Genomic DNA, 14,680 nt, shown 5'->3' on the forward strand with positions numbered 1-14,680 from the left:
TCATATGCGTAATAAGGGTACACTTACAATGTATTATATGCCTTTTATTTGCTTAAAAAACATTATTTTTTATAAGGTTGTACAAAGTTGTTTACACCAGCATTGCCATGTATCAAATAATAATAAAACTGAGCCCCACAGTACTATTAGCTATATCACCTAATCTTAGCTAGGACGCTCTTGTAAAAGAGATTTTTAATTTCAATGTGTCTTTCCTGGTAAAATAAAGGTTATAATAATATTAATAATAATAATAATAATAATAATAATAATAATAAAATGTTATTGAGTTGTTGTGACAAGCATGGTATTGAATCAACTTTCTGAGTCTTTATATGATATTTTACAGCTGTCATTCTTTCCTCATTTTAATTTTGACTGTCAATAAAATGGAGCTGATTCAATTTAAAATGTACTTTCCTGACTAATTTAATTGGACGTTACAGATCTATTTTCAATGCTAGCATGGGATTTATTTATTCATTTGTTTGTTTACCAAGTAATTAAGAGTCCTCCCTCCGCATCTTTAATTTGTGAGAATCCTGCAGTGTAATGAGAATCATCAATTTGTGTGAAGTCATTGCTCAGTCATTCTGCATGCAGCAGTGATTCACCAGATTCGGACGTTTTGTTCCAGCTAATGAACCAACACAATAGATGCTGCTTCTCTCACTTTTTAGGGAATGTCATGACTTAAGGAAAAAAGAAAACAATAAAATTGTACTCTGAGCTCCAGTCTTTTCTCAACACATTTTTTTTTCTTCAGGACAGCGTTATCAATCATGTTTATCAGTGCAACGGGTAGACGCCACTCAATAACATTTCCGTAGAGCGGAATGCAGAGAAAGTTTGGCTGCAATTGCAACAGTTGACCAAAGGTCATCAGCGCAGATTTATCAACCTCACAGCCATTATTGCTGGACCTTTAAGGCAAGATTGCATCATTTTCCCTGATGTAGGCTCAAGAAATAAACTGTCAGTTCTGTTCGTTTGACTTTCAATCCCAGGATAAGCAGGGGAGGGTATCATTTTTGGGGTCATCAGACCTGACAGCACCTTTTACTGGCTTCAATTTCTCCCTTCAACCTCTCTGGGGAGAAGAACAGCGACACTGTGACCAACTGGCGAGTGCGGGAGCCGCGTGGAGAAATAAATTCAATTTTCTGCTCAGATAAACTCAGGTGGCCACGTTCGTTTTTGCACTGGAGTAACACACGTGTGGAGCAGAGAGAGGTCAGATCTCTGTGCTCAGACAGACACACTCACCAAACTGCTTTCGGCAGAAACATATTGCGAAATTATTACAACTTATATTTAACTTCTTTAACAGATATTCAATTATTTTGGGGTTTTCATTTAGCCATTTCTTGGTTTTCAGTGTCTGTACCAGGGAGTTGAGGATCCAAAAATACAGCATCTTTATTAAACTTAAACGCAAATAGACAGTCCAAGTAGAACCATAGCTTAACCTTAAGGGCAATTCAGAAGAGTAGCTGGGGTCACAGGCGAAGATATCGGCACAAACGTCATACAGCATTAACAAAAACAAGGAGAGGGTCAACAGGCACAGAAAAACTAGACAAAAGGAAAATGCTTCGAAATGGTACAGGTTAACAAGACTCAGCAAAGTGTGTGTGTGTGTGTGACTCGGACTCGGCTTTATTATCCCGTTATGGAAACTAAAATTGCAACAAGGTACCATAACACAAGCGAAGTTCCATGAACACATTAATAAAATATTACCACACAACATCCATACATCAGTATATAGAGACATCCCCCTCTCCCTGGACTCATTTAATGACCTAATGGCCACCATTATAAAAGAATTTCTGGTTCTATTTGTCCTGCAAATAGGAACCCTAAAACGACGTCCTGATGGCAGCAGCTGAAATACAGAGTACAGTGGGTGATCCGGGGTGCATAGGATACCCTGAGCTCTCCTTAGAACATAGTTATGGTAGATTACCATTAGACCAGTCTGATTAAAACCAATGATCTTGCCTGCCACCTTCACCAGGCTGCTCAACCTGTTCTAGCTTGACACACTCAGATTGCCGTACCATGCTACAATGCAAAAAGATAAAACAGATTTGATAAATTGTTTATAAAACAGTGTGTGTGTGTGTGAGAGAGAGAGGTGAAAAAGTTTAAGTAATCAGTCCATGTCAAGTTACAAGTTGTGTGTGTAATTTGAGGGAATCAGGAACTGTTGTGTGTGTGAGGTGCATGATGGTATTTTTGTAGTCCTGTTCAGCAGTTCTCCAGTGATCTGCTTGGATTAGATTGCTGGTGATTGTGTCGCTCCACATGATCTTATTTTATCATCACTCCAATATTATCAAGCTCTATTATGTTTACTTATTTAATTATAGTTTTACTACAGGTGTTACTGAATAAAGTATAAAAGAAAACAATATAAGTTGAAAATGGTTACTTTTTTTAAGTTTCAAAAAGGTTTTGCTATGGTCACATGATCCTTCAGATGCCTTCTGATTGGCTGATTTATTGCTCAAGCAACCTTTTTGTGTGCTGCTTAATGTGTTTGTGTAACCTGTCATACAAGAACAAGGGAACAATAGAACATTTTAAAATAAAGCAACTTACACATGAATTCAAAATGTTTATCACATTATCAAAACTATAATGTTATTTATATTAAGTTTTAATACATCCCTGCAGTTTAAAAGTATTCAAAAATAATAATAAAATTTCTCAGCATAAATGAGAACACCCCTTTACAGATCTCTCCTTTTAACTGAATATTTTCTATAGGATGCTTTACAATTATATATTTGTGCATATACATAAGATTAATCAGTACCAAAGCCAAATCTGGAGCTAATCTAACAAAAAAAAGCAAGATCACAGTCTAAATATGTGTACACCCAAGTTAATATGTTGGCGTAAAAATTAAACAGGAAAAATAAAAAGTTGACATTTTGTAGTTTGCAATTGTATTTATTTTTTCTTCAATAACTTTTTAAATAAATTTAAATGTATTGTCTTTTTATTCATATTGATGTTAGATGACCAAAATCTTATTTTTATAGGTGTAACCATTCAATAATACTGTTTTGTTTTAATGAACCAAAATATATACACTGAGAAATGAATGAAATATTCAGTCTTCAGGTGGTGTACTCATTTATGCTGCTGAGCACTGTGTGTGTAGTGTGCTCTGTGTGTGCATAATTTAATAAAGTTAGGTGTAAAGAAATGTGCCCGCAATAAAAGTCAATGCACTAACATTTCAATGCAAAACATTGGTTGAAGCAGACAGAAACTCCTGAACTGTAGGGTACAGTATGTGAAAGGGGAGTATTGCGTGCGTTCAGGGCATTACAATAACCAAGACAGGATGTCTTGAAGGCGTATGAGAGTTTTGGCATCTCTCATTTCTAGTACAGGACATCATGCGGTATTGAGGTGACTGCAGACTGCAGCATTGAGTCAGAGCTGATGTGAGCTTCTAAAGTGATTTGAGAAAGACGATCCTCACTTACAGCAGGAGGAATAAATAATGAACACTTCATGTTTTTTTCCTGGGAATAGTATTTTTAAAGGAGCTGTTGACTTGCAACTGAACAATTTTTTTGGTAAACACCCAAACAAAACAAGCATAAAAATAAAACAAAATAAATCTGAAAAATGAATTATGTGTAATAACAATGGAATGACACAAGGAGAAAGTCCTGACCTCCTGAAATGAATTTAATACTTAATATAAAAGGCTTTTTTGGTGATGGCAGCTTAAAGATGCCTCTCATATGGAGAATGAAGTCACATGCATTGCTCAGGTGTGAGAAAGCATTTTGAAAACAAAGTCATTTGAGAGTTTCCTCAACTGTGTTTTGGATCATTGTCTTGCTGAAGTGTCCACCCTGGATTCATCTTCATTCTCCTGCCAATGTAGATGTTGGACTGAAGCAGCTAATATTCATTTACAATGAGGAAGGGCAGAGGGTTGCTGAAGAACTACTGAGAGACTTCAGCTGCTGTCTGGGCTTTCACCTCCCTTTCTTCATGTGTTCAATACTTTTTCCCTGCGTCATTTAATTTTATCACACATAACTTTCATTTGTAAACTTATTATTTTTTGTTTTCTTTTGAGCTGTTGGTAGGAGGGAAGTGGCATCTATGCTGATCTGTTCTTTCTCTTATATTCCCATCAGTACAACCAAGACCATCTTGACCTCAACGTGAAAAATGCCTGGAAGCAGGGTGTCACTGGACAAGGAGTCGTCGTGTCCATATTGGATGATGGCATTGAAAAAAACCACCCAGATCTGGTTCAGAACTATGTGAGTTTTAAATAGGCCACCATTACATTCGACATTAAAAACCCAAGACATAATCATTTCCGTAATGTTCGTTGTGCATTTTCAGGATCCAGATGCTAGCTACGATGTTAACGATGGCGACCCAGACCCTCAACCTCGATACACTCAACTCAACGATAACAGGTATTGTAAGCTATACAAGACTTCTTACACTCAAAGAAAGACTTTTTCTTCTTGTTGAAACAACTTTTTTTTTAAATGAGCTGAATTAACTTAATTCTTTAGATACTTTTAGGAGAACTTAATTTGTTGTTGTTTTATGTTCAATCCACTTAATCGATTTGTGTTGGGACATCATGAAGGAATTGTGTGGAACCCTGCTTTTTTTTACAGTGTACAATTTATTTAAAGTGTGTGAAGTTGCAGAGACAATTATTTTTAGTATGTTAATGTACTTTTTAACTGAAACAGGATATTGAGTAGGGGTGGGGCTTTAGTTTTGCAAATCATTTTCTCATAGCAAACTAACGGTAAAGGCTGGTTTTTACTTCTGCATCGATTAATCGTGTGAAGCACGGCTCATACCTTGCGCGTAGCAGTGCATTTATACTTGTTTGTGTTGCTTTGCAATAACACTTCTGAAATGCTAGCTGGCTGTAGGTTATGTTGTTAATGCACAAGTAGTTAAAGCTTGCTCATTCAAAGGCGGGAACTGGCTTAATTGCAACAAGTTTAATCATAAGGTTAACACAAAACAAAAGTTTCCATCTGGAGCTCCTTCGCAGGACTCGACGCTTGTAAACACTCGCTTCATTAGGCTCGCGGCACCGCGCACACTTGTCACCGCTACTAAGCTGACTAATCACAGAGCTTGCGTTACATGTCGATGCATTTTTAAGAGTTGCGCATCAGCGCCAGCCATGGCAAGGGCTATGCGATTGTACGAAGGCTGCGCCGGACCTTACGTGTGCGCTTGATGTTGAAGTTTAAAATAAATGGGTGTGACTAAAAATATTGTAGCTAAAGCATCAAACTTGTCTATAGAATAGTGTTTCTCAACCATGTTTCTGGAAGACCACCAACACTGCATGTTTTGGACGTCTCCTTTTTCTGTCACACCCATTACAGGACTTTCAGTCTCTGCTAATGAGCTAAATCAGGTGTTTTTGGTTAAGGAGATATGGAAAATATGCAGAGCTGGTGGGTCTCTAGAAGCGTGGTTGAGAAACCACGCATTAGACCACAGGTGTCAAACTCAGTTCCAAAAGGGCCGCAGCTCTGCACAGTTTAGTTCAAACCCTAATTAAACACACCTGATCAAACTTATTGAGTCCTTCAGGCTTGTTTGAAACCTACAGGTAAGTGTGTTGGAGCAGGGTTGGAACTAAACTGTGCAGGGCTTCGGCCCTCCAGGAATTGAGTTTGACACCCCTGCATTAGACGAACCGCCACTTTAGACGCAGAAGAAAATAGTCAGACTTCGAAGATTACCAAAACAAGCTTTTTTTCAGTTGATTAACTTGCAAAAATTGATTGTTCACATAAGGAAATAACAGTATCCTCTAGCAAAATAAACATTGTGAAATGTGATTCACACAGTTTCAAGGTGTGATGAGCTGTTTTTTTATTTATTATTGTTAAATGTAGTACTTCTGAGGTCCACTAATTTAATCAAAACTTTCACATCCTAATGATTTATAAGTAATTAGCTGTTTTTTGCTCCATTTCGATGTCCCTCATAAAGACACACTTTGAATAGGTGTTATATTTTATGTACAGGCCACACTATATTGTCATAAGGTGGCACATTCAAATCTGCCTTCATAAAAAGCTGTTTTTAGACTTGCAAGAAAGTTTTACAAGAAACCAAGTCTAGGTTTCTTCAGCAAAGCCGGTCATTTGTGAGGGGAGTCGCAGCTCAAACTGTTATTTGTTTTTCCTCATCTTAGCCTGCTCTGTATTTTATACCTAGGCCCTGAAGCTCCTGGCATTAAACCAGCTAAAGTATGAATACTACTATACATTCACTGATGTACTTAATGAGGCCAAAGGTTTTGCCCTGCAGCATGGAGATGTGCACAGGAATACACAGCCTGTAATACAGCGTGATTAGAGTTTCCACCATAGCCCATTTCTGTTGGACAGGAGTGCCTTTTGCTAATGAGATTTTTTCTTTGCATGGCCAGCAAGCAAATGGTGTCATTTTCAGAAACACAATCTGCAGCTATAATTCCCTATCATCATTCATCCTCATTCATTTGTTTGACCATTTGTGAGTTTAATAGTGTCACATATGGTCAGCCTTTCTCAGATGCAGATTACCATGCAAATGTGTTCATAAACTGAGAAAGAAGTCAGAGAACATGCTAAAGAAGATCTTTGATTTATTGGTGCGCACACTGATACTGATTTAAGTTGGAAAGCGTGTACTTATATACTCATAATTTTCTTAATGCATGAATCAGATCTGACCTTTATGAAATAATAAGCTAAGACAATCGGAATCGAATAGGAAGTTGCTGAGACTTCTAATTTCACTGTTGATGTGCTTCCAATTGGAATTGTTGTAAAAAAAATAAATGAGTTGAAAAGAGAGAGAGAGAACCCAGTCCAGGAGACTCGAAACAAGCAGAATTCCTTTATTGAGACGTGTTGGTTAATCTGCAGTCATACAGCGTCTTCAAGATGTCCAATGTGTCTGCAAGTGCCTACTAGAGGTCCGCAGTCTGCAAGTTCTTTCACAAGTCTCTCACACAAGTCTCACACAAGTCTGAATTAGTCTGAATTAAGACAAAGATTTCATGGCTATATTGTGTTCTTAGGAGGAGGGGATATAGCTAAACAAAGTATGCAAATTAAGGGTTGTGGTCGGCAGGGTAAACTGCTTCTCAGGTCTAATCTCATCATGTTCTGGAGACAGAAACCGCCTGACCATTTGATCGAAAAGAGAAAACAATAGACACCCCATGCTGTGAAACTGACAATTTGCATTACATTGGCTTAGCCTGTTATCAGAAAGACAAAAGGTTAATGTCCATCCTAGCTGGGATGTTAATGAAATTATATAATTAAAAACCAGAGAATATAACTTTTCAGTTATACGTAGATTATTTTTCATTTGGAATTAGTTGATAGAAATTTATATTTCCACAGTTCCCCCTTTGAGAGTTATTTAAAAACTCTCACAAAAAAATATAAATTTGTAAGCTTTCCTAAAACCATTCAATGGCTTCTGTTTGATAACAGAAGCCCCATTTTCTAGTCATGTAACTTGAAAAGTTACAGGCACATTTAACTTATTCTGTGTCATTTCAATATCTACATAGATGTAAGTGTAGATTTCTAAAATTGTTCACACGTTTATGACAATCAGTTGTAATGTCATAAATCCTACATGATGACACAAAAAATCATGTAGTTAAACTGCAGATCTTCTGAAAGTCCATGGCTTGTGAATAGTGTTCAGTCTTTTGTGAGGTGTGTTTCTTGTGGTTCTTCTCCAGCACAGAGTTGATCTGATGACTTCCTGTCATTCATGGATCTCCGTAGTGATGCTCTGGTTCAGAGTGTTTTTGAGAAGATGCAGTGTTTGTGTTTACCTGCACACAAGAAAACAAGGAAACAGCAGACCAGCAGTATTCATACATAGACTTGTATGATCATAGTTCGTGTGTCTAGTTATTCAGGTGATCGTATAGTGGTGTTAAGTTGGTGATCGTGTAGTGTTGTGTATTTTCTGTCTCCTAATCTTAAAGTTATGACACCTATAAAACAGTGAGGTGAGGATAAATGGGGAAAAAGGGAGTCTTCACCACAGGGTGCGGCCCCTGAAGCCTGTTGCTTTCAGTTCTGCCCTGGGCTCCTCACTGGTTTGTGTGTCCTGTTCTGTCCCTGAGTGTGGTGGGCAAACTTTTAAAATGTGAGACACAAACTATCATTCAATAAATATCAGTCCTATCAGACATCATAACATTGAATGGGTAGTGATTGAAAATATGTGTTAAAACACATTCAAGGCTGTAAGTGGACTTAAGCAGAGTTCCCTAATACAAAGGAAGAAGTTTCCTTTGTGTCTTTTTACAAAGAGTCTTTCATCTTAATTGTAAATGAACTGGGACATTAAGCACTCACAGCCAAAAATGGTTAGCATCTTTGTGGACAGCTCAATGGATTTAGTGATGAGGGGAGGGGTATGTTGAGGGCATTTAGCAAACTGTTCAGAAGTTGATTTACCCTGTTCATCTCTTTAAAGTTCTTTTTATTCTTTCTACACTCTCTCATCCAATGTCCTTTTTTACCACAGTAATGACAACAGATATTTTTCCTAAGACATTTGTGATTTGATGTCTTTTCAGTGTTGACCTTAGTGGCGGCTGCTTCATATCTTACTCTGTCTTTGATGTAAGAGTCTCTTTCCCACAAAGCTAAACTGTTCATATTATTTCTGAGAGTGGTGGAAGACCAGGTGATGTTAAGAAATGGCAAAGCTTGTCTGTATTCAGTTGCAAGGCCATCTGACCAGATGCGGACTAGGGGTCCCTTATCATCTAGCACACTGTCCGAATTATCAGCTAATCCACTGTAAGTTATGGCGGATTGACAAAATCTCTCAGTGAATTCATTCACAGATTCATCTTTCCTTTGTACACAACAAGTCACTTTTGACCAGTCGATCTTTGGGCCAACAATGTTCTTTAGAGCTTTCAAAACACCCTCTCTCAAATCATCCTTACTGGCATGTTGTAATTTAGAGGTCACAGTATGCTCAAAACTGCTCAATTCAGATTCAGTGAGAATTTGAGACATTAGCTGGGTGACTTCTGTTAATGACTTGTCATAAAGACGCATTTTGCTGATTAGTGCTCTGCTAAACTCTGAAAAATTTGTGCGTGCTGATGGTAAGCTTTGAGACAATCTGTCTATTTCTCTAGGTCCTAGTGTTCTGGAAACTGTTTGAATTTGAACAACACAAGTGTTGTTGTGTGAACTCTCAGTTCTCTTAGATCTTCTGGCACCACAAACCTCTACTGAGCCTATAGGTAAATCGCTATCTGACTGGATGGAAATTTCTGTTTCAGAGACAATTTGTAAGTCAGGATGTTTATTATCAGGCTGACTAACCTCCTCAATGTCAGTTTTTGATTTCTTTAGGTTCAGTTGTTTTGTTAATGAGGTTATCTTAGCATGAAGCTCTTGGATCTGTTTCTCTAATTCAGATTTAGCTTGAGCTTGTTGTTTAGCTCGAGATAAACTGAATTCTCTGTAGCAGCAGATAATGCCTTTTACATTGTTTTTGCGAATGCATGCATCAAGCACTTTCTTGCATTCTTCTAATGTCCAAACATCATCTGGGTCAATGCTAAATTTCTTTGTCAAATTTAGTCTGACTGACTCTGTTATTGAGTCCATGTGCTGTCGTAGCAGTGATTTGAAATCCTGATCTGACAATAAAGGAGATTTTAAACTACCTTTTTCAGTTGTAGTGATCAGTCTTGTATTCTGTCTGAACATTTTGTGAGCTTATTATCACAAAGTAAAAATACTAAAACTTTTCAGATGAAAGTGTAGTAATTTCTTCTCTGGCGAAACAGAGGGTAACAATATTAGCACATGTTGCTAAAACTTCCTGCCTGAACAAGAGATAACATCAATTAGCTTGTATAGCTAAAGTTAAACTTCTCTGGTTGAACAGAGGTTAAACAAAATAAAAGAAAAGAAAATAGCACGTAAGGCTTAACTTCTCTGTCTGAACAGAGGATAAAACTGTTACTTCTCTGTTGAAATAGAGAATAACTTTTTGTTAAACAAACCCTGCAGCTGTTTGTTAACTTTTCTCTGATGGAGCAGAGAATAACCATGTGTATAGACTGGTCTGTATGGTTCTTTTGATAGTGTGAAACTCACCAAATCGAGGTTGAGCTGTAAAGATTCAGTCTGGAGTGATCTGATCTTTGTATTCAGGTAGCTTCAATGTTCATCAGGGTTGCAGTCAGCAAATAGTTGAGAATTTGTGACGTCCGCTGAGTGACTTCAAATTGCCGTTGAGCTGAAGATTCCGTCTGAAGAAGTTTCCTTGATCTTGAAGGTTCAAGTTGAATTTCAGGTGGATTTCAGTCTTTTGTGGCAAATTGTTGAGATTTAGATGATTTCAGTCTCTATCCGGCTCACGGCACCAAGTTGTTGTAAAAAAAAATAAATGAGTTGAAAAGAGAGAGAGAGAACCCAGTCCAGGAGACTCGAAACAAGCAGAATTCCTTTATTGAGACGTGTTGGTTAATCTGCAGTCATACAGCGTCTTCAAGATGTCCAATGTGTCTGCAAGTGCCTACTAGAGGTCCGCAGTCTGCAAGTTCTTTCACAAGTCTCTCACACAAGTCTCACACAAGTCTGAATTAGTCTGAATTAAGACAAAGATTTCATGGCTATATTGTGTTCTTAGGAGGAGGGGATATAGCTAAACAAAGTATGCAAATTAAGGGTTGTGGTCGGCAGGGTAAACTGCTTCTCAGGTCTAATCTCATCATGTTCTGGAGACAGAAACCGCCTGACCATTTGATCGAAAAGAGAAAACAATAGACACCCCATGCTGTGAAACTGACAATTTGCATTACATTGGCTTAGCCTGTTATCAGAAAGACAAAAGGTTAATGTCCATCCTAGCTGGGATGTTAATGAAATTATATAATTAAAAACCAGAGAATATAACTTTTCAGTTATACGTAGATTATTTTTCATTTGGAATTAGTTGATAGAAATTTATATTTCCACAGAATGGAATATTGTAATGGGCGGGGCTTTATTTTTGGCATCATTCTCTTGTAGCAAACTAACTGTAAGAGGGGCGTGGTTAACAATATTGTGGCTGAAGTGTGAAGCTGACATCGGAGAAGGACCCCTGCTCCAATCTAGCGCTGCACGATACTGGAATTTGGTACCAATCGATACTAAAGTTTTAAAAACATCCATTTCCCCTCTAACATTTGACCGCTACAAACCACGTTCTTAAACATCGCTGCTTTGCCGTTGTGTTCACATGCTCAACAGTGACTTGAAACCCATGATTCATCAGCGGATCGCTCGTATGTCAGCTTATAGACAAACCAGCTGATTAACGTGACTTTAAAACACTACAGTGTCCCTGCATCTTTGGTTACACTCAGTAAACAGCGGTGTCTTAGCTGAACTGATGACCTTCCAGCCAATCACAGCATTTCTGTTGAGCACGTGAACACAACAGCAAATCAGCGCTGCACCACTACCTGGGGTGTCTCTAAACACTGGTAACACTATTGTGAATGAGGTGCAACCTCATTAATATGCATGATAAATAGTCTTTCTTGTTAATTAATGCTGAAAAGTCAAAGATGTCATGTTGTACCCGTGGTACAGACATCCAGTCCAAGTGTGCCGCAAGCCTGCGTTTGAGTGAAGGTCTCGGCCGTTAGATCGCCCCCTGGGGGCTGGCTGCAGTACAAGTCATAAAGCCCGCCTCCTCCGTGTTAATGAAGGAGACTTGAGCCCAAATAAAAAAAATTATTACACTTGCAATAAAATGTCCCGAAAGATAGTTCTGGTCGATTAAGGCACTGGTTATTGTGCTGAAATAGGTGCAGATCTTCATTTTTGTAAACAGTTTGTTTTTAGCAGTAATTTAATGCTGGGCGTGTCATCGTGATTGACAGCTGTGATTGACAGTTTCTCAAAACAGCGCGTCTGAGCTTCGGCAGGAGACTAAAGTGTTATTATTCGAATTCTGTGTTATTTTACCATGACAAAATGAGTTCAGCAGTAAACTATAGTTTCTGACATACATGATCTGGTGGAACACTGTTTATTCAATAAGGTCAGGGCTTTTTTCGGGCTTTATTAGTTTGCTGATACACGCCTAGCCACCCAGATGGCAAAATACACTCGGACCAGTTCGGCTAGATTCTCGCCTGCCGGAGACTTACCCCTCAGAGCTCAGACTGACTACCTCTGCTGGACCTACTCCGGATGCCTGGACTCACTGCCCGATTCCAGCCCGAGTCAATCGAGCCAGATACGGCGGCCGAGCGAGCCGGCGCTGCCGCATGCTAGGCGGAATCAGCCCGTAACGCCGCGAGTAGATTATGCGCTGCGGCCTGGAGCTGGCGCGATTGAATATAAAAAAACCTCATATTTGTTAACGTTATTACATCCATTTGTGTTGATATGACAGCAAACGCATGCTGAGAAGTTCGGGGGGCGTGGTTGATTTTACATAAAGCGTTTGGTTGGAAGCTCGACTCCGCTCATTTTCGCGGCTCCTCCTCTGGCTCCATCAGACAGTCCTTCTGCGCATGTCAAGGCTCCATTTTCAGCAGTCTTTTGCGACAGTTTGTGCCCGCCAAGCAGGCGTTTTGCCCTTAAGGCGTTCAATGGGAAAAGGGGCTGTCACGTCGTCCATATTTTTTACAGTCATTGATCCAGTCTACATACTTGAATTTACATAAAGAACTAATCACTGTAGCTTCAAAATTTCTTTTCAAACCGGAAGAACGAATTTTGAAATAACGCAAAAACAAGCAATTTTTGCTTTTTTGTGAAATTTATGCATCTTGATAGTATTTTTAGCAGCGTGAGACATATTTATGTCTATCAACATCTTAAAACATGCGTTTTGGTGTTTCATAACCCTTTAAGATATTGTGCAAATGAGGTATGTTAAGGTTGTAGAAGACAGCCGTGCAACATGACATATAGTAAACATTGTTTTCCTTATTGAATCCATGTATGGTGCACTGTAAAAAGTGAAAACTTAAACAAATTACTTTGACTTGTTACAATTAAATGAATTAAGTTTGACAAACTTAATGTTTAACAGTTTTCAGTAATAAATTAAGTTTTAGTAATTTATTCATGGCAAGTATAAGTATAGCTCACTATTAATAGTGAGCAATACTTGCACTTGCCACAAAACATAAAAGTATTATCATTATTATTTTAAAATGAAGGAAATTATTTGTATTGTAAAAAAAGTATTTTTACTATTATTATTATATTCAAATGATTATATTGAATGATTTGTAATATACTGTTCTGTTCCATTCTTTTTTTCTTAAATAAATTAATAAAACTTGTTACACCTAAACGAACTAAATGAATCTGTTACTGAAAACTGACATAAATTAAGTTTGTCAAACTTAATTCATTTAATTGTAGCTAGTCAAAGTAATTTGTATAAGTTTTTACAGTGTGTAGTTTAAATAAAGTGTCCGGAGCATGGAGTGGAGTGTTTCTACAGGTCAAGCTCATGATAATTCATGATAAATTAAGTACTTTGCATTCATCCAGCCATTATTTTATAAATGTGTATGCATGTCCTACAGTGTACAGGGTCTCAGGAGTGATGCAGCCTGCATTTCTTCTAGCCGAAAGCATATTCTTACAGTAAATGAATTTAATCTATACGCAGTGCTCTAGAGACTAGTATGCAGGTTGTCGAAGTAGGCAGTAGGCAACAGCCTTCACTGCCTGTGTTTTCTGTGTTTTGCGTTTCGCTGCTGGCAAATTAGTTTTTCTGTGATTGATGTGTTGTGAATTTTATTCTCTCCACGGATTGTGTTGGGTTGCCTTGGTAATGGCCGTCCACAAGACGGGCCATTTTTTTTTAAATGGCCTGGTTCATAAATCTACAGTGTTTCAGGATATATTGTAAAGTAACAATGATGGCGTGCTTTTAAAGGAGTAAGTGGTCCAGCAACGAAGATGCTTTCATTTTAGGCCGTGTGTAAATTTTTAGCAGTGGCAAATGCATTTAAACACTGCAGTAAATTTAGTAATTCATCATTCAGTGTGTGACTCGTGTGCTAAACTGAGATGATTGACACTGGAGTAACCATGGCAACGTTCTGGTATCTCACACATTTGGTATCCGCCTATTTTTGAGGCGGATTAATATTGCAGTGACCAGAGAGTTTAGAAGGATGCACACACTTGAAGTGTTGCCAGGTCCATGTATTTTAAGCATCCTCAGTCTTAGTTTGGCCTTGAATAATAAAGAGCTCAATTTTATGGAGCTATTAAAGTCGGTAGGTGCAGGTCCGCTTATTTTGCTTTTCTGTTAGGTAAATTAAATCAGATTTTTATTTTGGTTTATTATCCTCCTTGGAATATCTGGCAACATAATTGCCTTTCTCAGTGATTTCATAAGAAATAGAGGCACATTATTGACTTAAATTACTGATCTGAGTAAAAAGAATGAGTTTGAGCTCTAAAATGTGAACTGGCAACCAAGTTTACTTGCAGTATGTTTATTGCTGTCGTGTCTTTTCAAACTAATAAAATGCATTTTTAAAAGAATCTTCTCATAAATGATGATTTTGCAACCTTATAGGCTTACAAGCTTCAAATAACTGTAGAATGAGCTCATATCA

At 37.9% G+C, this 14,680-nt stretch overlaps 1 protein-coding gene across 5 annotated transcripts in view; it reads left to right on the top strand.

The window, feature by feature from the left end:
- furina (furin (paired basic amino acid cleaving enzyme) a) overlaps nucleotides 1–14,680 on the top strand; it is a 218,928-nt gene that overhangs the window by 125,227 nt on the left and 79,021 nt on the right. For all 5 annotated transcript variants that reach the window (XR_015494861.1, XR_015494862.1, XM_087259703.1 and 2 more), the window contains 2 exon segments: nucleotides 4,176–4,304; nucleotides 4,390–4,466. Coding sequence is in view for 3 of the 5 variants with exons in the window: in XM_087259703.1 (XP_087115829.1) it covers nucleotides 4,176–4,304; nucleotides 4,390–4,466 (206 nt within the window). In the remaining 2 variants the exon portion in view is untranslated.

Source organism: Danio rerio, chromosome 7 (assembly GCF_052040795.2).
Source record: "Danio rerio strain M-AB ecotype USA chromosome 7, GRCz13ab, whole genome shotgun sequence".
In the NCBI taxonomy this organism is placed as follows: domain Eukaryota; kingdom Metazoa; phylum Chordata; class Actinopteri; order Cypriniformes; family Danionidae; genus Danio; species Danio rerio.